General features: G+C 24.6%; 1 protein-coding gene across 1 annotated transcript; it reads right to left on the reverse strand.

Moving 5' to 3' along the window:
• Nucleotides 1–2,739: 2,739 nt before the first annotated feature.
• Nucleotides 2,740–5,490, reverse strand: cunh12orf76 (chromosome unknown C12orf76 homolog). Its single transcript, XM_062966591.1, has 2 exons — nucleotides 5,332–5,490; nucleotides 2,740–2,915 (listed from the first exon to the last, which is right to left on the reverse strand). The coding sequence occupies exons 1-2, from the start codon at nucleotides 5,384–5,386 to the stop codon at nucleotides 2,830–2,832; spliced, it is 141 nt and encodes a 46-aa protein (XP_062822661.1). The 5' UTR covers nucleotides 5,387–5,490; the 3' UTR covers nucleotides 2,740–2,829.
• Between the last annotated feature and the right edge of the window lie 584 nt (nucleotides 5,491–6,074).

Genomic DNA, 6,074 nt, shown 5'->3' on the forward strand with positions numbered 1-6,074 from the left:
AATTGACTTATTATTATTTCTTTAAAAATTATTATTATTTGACCAATTTTTTTCCGTGCAATAATTAATAAAAGGAACTTGAAAAAAAAATTCTCGCCGTTTTAATTAAATACATTTTCCACGACGTGAAAAAAATACGCAGAAAATTGCCTTTAAATTTACTTTTTATTATTATTTCTTTTAAAATTATTATTTTACCAATTTTTTTCCGTGCAATAATTAATAAAAGGAACTTGAAAAATTTTATCTCACCGTTTTAATTAAATACATTTTCCACGACATGAAAAAAATAGGCAGAAAATTGACTTTTTATTATTTTTAAAAATTTGACCAATTTTCCACGACATGAAAAAAATACACAGAAAATTGCCTTTAAATTGACTTTTTATTATTCCTTTAAAAATTATTATTATTTGACCAATTTTTTTCCCGTGCAATAATTAATAAAAAGAAATTGAAAAAATATTTTCTCACCGTTTTAATTACATTTTCCACGACATGAAAAAAATACACAGAAAATTGACTTTAAATTGACTTTTTATTATTTTTAAAAATTATTATTTGACCAATTTTTCCCGTGCAATAATAAAAGGAACTTGAAAAAAAATCTCACCATTTCAATTAATTACATTTTCCTCAACATTAAAAAATACACAGAAAATTGCCTTTAAATTGACGTTTTATTATTATTATTATTAATTTTTTTTGACCAATTTTTTTCCAGTGCAATAATTAATAAAAGAAACTTGAAAAAAATTCTGGGCATTTTAATTAATTACATTTCCCGTGACATTTGCAGATCACTGCATTTACAGAAAAACTTTTTTAATGCACTTAGTAATAATAAAAAACATTTAAAAAATAAAATCATAGTAAAAAAAAATAAAACAAATAATAAATAAACAAATTGAAAAACAAATTGAATTAAATAAAAGTAATAAGTACAGGAAATATTTTTAAACAATAAAAATTGATTAAAAACATGGAATTAAAATGTAACAAATGGAAATAGATTAAAATTAAAATAAATGGAAATAAAAAGAAATGAAAATCAAAAAATGAAAAATAAATGGCAATAAATAAGGCTTAAATATACATTTGAAAATTACACAAAAAATAAATATATATATTTAAATTAAATTATTAAAAAAATTTATTATTTAAAAAATTACAAAAAATAAAATAAAAATATGACATTTTAAATAAATTAATAAAAAATAATTTTTAAAAATAAAAACAAAATTATATATATACATAATTCAATTTTCCAGCAGGAATTTCTTCATTTTAGATTTGAATATTTTCATGATTTTTCTTCTTTAATTGGTGAAGTCTTGATGCAGGGCCTAATGAGAGGCAAAAACACATTTACATGACTTAAAATATTATACATAATATAACAATATTGAATACAAAATATTTTCTAACAATATTTTTCAATACTGTTTCTCAACTCAACTGAGCCAAACTCAACTCAATTGAACCCAAACCCAACCCAACTCAACGGAACCCAACCTGACTCAACTGGACCCATCTCACCTCAACAGAACCCAACTCAACTCATCAAAACCCAACAAAATACAACTCAAACCTAGGACAACTCAACGGAACCCAACTCAACTAATCAGAACCCAACCCAACTCAACGGTACCCAATAAGACTCAATTAAACCCAACTCATCTCAACAGAACCCAACCCAACTCAACTGAACCCAGCTCAACTCAACAGAACCCAACCCTACTCAAGTAAACCCAACCCAAGTCAACAGAACCCAACCCAACTCAACAGAACCCAACTCGACTCAACGGAACCCAACTCGACTCAACGGAACCCAACCCAACAATCCAACAATACTCAACGGAACCAAACTTACTCAACGGAACCCAACTTACTCAACGGAACCCAACTTACTCAACTGAACCCAACACGACTCAACGGAACCCAACTCGACTCAACGGAACCCAACTCGACTTAACGGAACTCAACACAACTCAACGGAACCCAACTCAAGTCAACAGAACCCAACTCAACGGAACCCAACCCAACTCAACGGAATCCAACCCAACTCAACCCAACTCAACTCAACAGAACCCAACTCAACGGAATCCAACCCAACTCAACCCAACTCAACGGAATCCAACCCAACTCAACCCAACTCAACTCAACAGAACCCAACTCAACAGAACCTAACCCAACTCAACTGAACCCAACTCAACTGAACCCAACCCAACTCAACGGAACCCAACCCAACTCAACGGAATCCAACTCAACTCAACCCAACTCAACAGAACCCAACTCAACGGAATCCAACTCAACAGAACCTAACCCAACTCAACTGAACCCAACTCAACGGAACCCAACCCAACTCAACGGAACCCAACCCAACTCAACTAAACCCAACTCAACTCAACGGAACCCAACCCAACTCAACAGAACGCAACTCAACTCAACAGATCCCAACCCAACTCAACCCAACCCAACAGAACCCAACCCTACTCAAGTAAACCCAACTCAACTCAACTAAACCCAACCCAACCCAACTCAACTAAACCCAACTCAACAGAACCCAACTCAACTCAACCCAACTCAACCCATCAGAACCCAACTGAATACAACTCGAACCTCGAGTTGTACATATATGTATATTTAATAATATTTAATAATAATTTTCAGTCATATTTTAAAAAATGATTTCTTATCATGTAATAATTCAAAAGCTAATACCCACCTTTTATTTAAAAAAAGTAATTCCGTGGATAATATTATGTATTATATTATATTATATTATTATTATATATAGATAATATAATATAATATATTTATTTACTTTCATCGACGTCGGATGGGTTTATAAACGCAGATGGATAATAAAAGAATTGCCAGGAGAAGGAGGCTGAAAACACTTCCCAAAAGAACTGCAAGAAATAAAAATAAATACAATATTTCACTTATTTTTTGAAAATTATAATAGAGACTATTGCCAATAATACTTATGAAAAAATATTAGAGATTATTATAAATAATATTTTTAATATTATTTCCTAAATATTATTCTCTGGATATTATTTATAATATTCTCTCATATTATTTAAAATATTTTCTATCATTTATATTATTTCCTGAATATTATTATGTATATTATTCTCTCATATTATTTAAAATATTTTCTATCATTTATATTATTTCCTGAATATTATTATGTATATTATTCTCTCATATTATTTAAAATATTTTCTATCATTTATATTATTTCCTGAATATTATTATGTATATTATTCTCTCATATTATTTAAAATATTTTCTATCATTTATTTTATTTCCTGAATATTATTATGTATATTATTCTCTCATATTATTTAAAATATTTTCTATCATTTATATTATTTCCTGAATATTATTATGTATATTATTCTCTCATATTATTTAAAATATTTTCTATCATTTATATTATTTCCTGAATATTATTATGTATATTATTCTCTCATATTATTTAAAATATTTTCTATCATTTATATTATTTCCTGAATATTATTATGTATATTATTCTCTCATATTATTTAAAATATTTTCTATCATTTATATTATTTCCTGAAAATTATTATGTATATTATTCTCTCATATTATTTAAAATATTTTCTATCATTTATATTATTTCCTGAATATTATTATGTATATTATTCTCTCATATTATTTAAAATATTTTCTATCATTTATATTATTTATATTTTCTAATATTATTTAAAATATTATTTCCTGAATACTATTTATAATATTATTCTCTCATTTATATTTTCTAATATTATTTAAAATATTATTTCCTGAATACTATTTATAATATAATTCTCTCATTTATATTTTCTAATATTATTTAAAATATTATTTCCTGAATACTATTTATAATATTATTCTCTCATTTATATTTTCTGATATTTTATTTGTAATATTATTTCCTGAATACTATTTATAATATAATTTTCTCATTTATATTTTCTAATATTATTTAAAATATTATTTCCTGAATACTATTTATAATATTATTCTCTCTTTATATTTTCTAATATTATTTAAAATATTATTTCCTGAATACTATTTATAATATTATTCTCTCATTTATATTTTCTAATATTATTTAAAATATTATTTCCTGAATACTATTTATAATATTATTCTCTCTTTATATTTTCTAATATTATTTAAAATATTATTTCCTGAATACTATTTATAATATTATTCTCTCTTTATATTTTCTTATATTATTTAAAATATTATTTCCTGAATACTATTTATAATATTATTCTCTCATTTATATTTTCTTATATTATTTAAAATATTATTTCCTGAATACTATTTATAATATTATTCTCTCTTTATATTTTCTAATATTATTTCCTGAATACTATTTATAATATTATTCTCTCATTTATATTTTTTAATATTATTTTTAATATTATTATATATTTTGTATATTATTTATAATATTTTCTGATATTTTATTTGTAATATTATTTCCTGAATACTATTTATAATATTATTCTCTCATTTATATTTTCTAATATTATTTAAAATATTATTTCCTGAATACTATTTATAATATAATTCTCTCATTTATATTTTCTAATATTATTTAAAATATTATTTCCTGAATACTATTTATAATATTATTCTCTCATTTATATTTTCTAATATTATTTAAAATATTATTTCCTGAATACTATTTATAATATTATTCTCTCTTTATATTTTCTAATATTATTTAAAATATTATTTCCTGAATACTATTTATAATATTATTCTCTCTTTATATTTTCTAATATTATTTAAAATATTATTTCCTGAATACTATTTATATTATTCTCTCTTTATATTTTCTAATATTATTTCCTGAATACTATTTATAATATTATTCTCTCATTTATATTTTTTAATATTATTTTTAATATTATTATATATTTTGTATAATATTTTCTGATATTTTATTTGTAATATTATTTCCTGAACATTATTATTTAAAATATTCTCCAATATTACTTCCCGAATATTATTATTTCCTGAATATTATTTGAATATTATAAATAATAATATTTGGGAAATAAAAAGCTCATTCATTGCATTGCGCTTTGGCGACACCTAGTGTTCAAGCTTATATTGCAATTATATTCCTGAGCTGAGCATGCGCATTGCAACGCTTTCTTCCTTCCCCGCTTGGGAGCCGGCTTGCGGCCCACGCATGCGCAGAAGGGGTTCCCCAGAGGAGAGAGGCCTTAAAGGGGCCGCGTCCTTTTTCCCTTCACGCCGTGGAAATCAATGGGGAAAAAAAGAGTGGATTTTTACCGAGATCCTGCTGTTTAAGGACGGCGAAAGGCCGGGCGGGCCGGTCCGCTTCCATTTCCGGTCCGGAAAGGACAAGGAAGCCGAAAGGAAGCGTCGTCGTCGCTCCGTTTGGCTCCTGCGCATGCGCCAGCCGCCTCGGGCGATGTCGTGACGTCACAGGAAAGGGGGCGGGGCGAAGAGCGCTCCTCTCGCCTCGTTCTGCGCATGCGCGGAAAGGTCGGCTTGCTTCTTTGCGATTGCAACTAATATATTATTGCTTGATATATTAAATATATTAAATATATTATATATATAAAGTATTAATTATTATATTTATATATTATAAATATATTATAATATATTAATATATTAATATATATTAATATATAGGATTAATATATTATTCATATATTCAATATAGTATTTAATATATATATTATTTAATCACTATATTAATTATTATATTTATATATTATGTTTAATAGGATTAATATATTATTCATATATTCAATATAGTATTTAATATATATTAAATTTAATTATATTATTATATTTATATATATTTAATAGGATTAATATATTATTCATATATTTAATATACAATTTAATATATATTATATTTAATTATATTTATATATTATATTTAATAGGATTCATATATTATTCATATATTTAATATAGTATTTAATATATATTAAATTTAATTATATTATTATATTTATATATATTTAATAGGATTAATATATTATTCATATATTTAATAT

This window comes from Anolis carolinensis, unplaced genomic scaffold (assembly GCF_035594765.1).
Source record: "Anolis carolinensis isolate JA03-04 unplaced genomic scaffold, rAnoCar3.1.pri scaffold_24, whole genome shotgun sequence".
Lineage (NCBI taxonomy): Eukaryota > Metazoa > Chordata > Lepidosauria > Squamata > Dactyloidae > Anolis > Anolis carolinensis.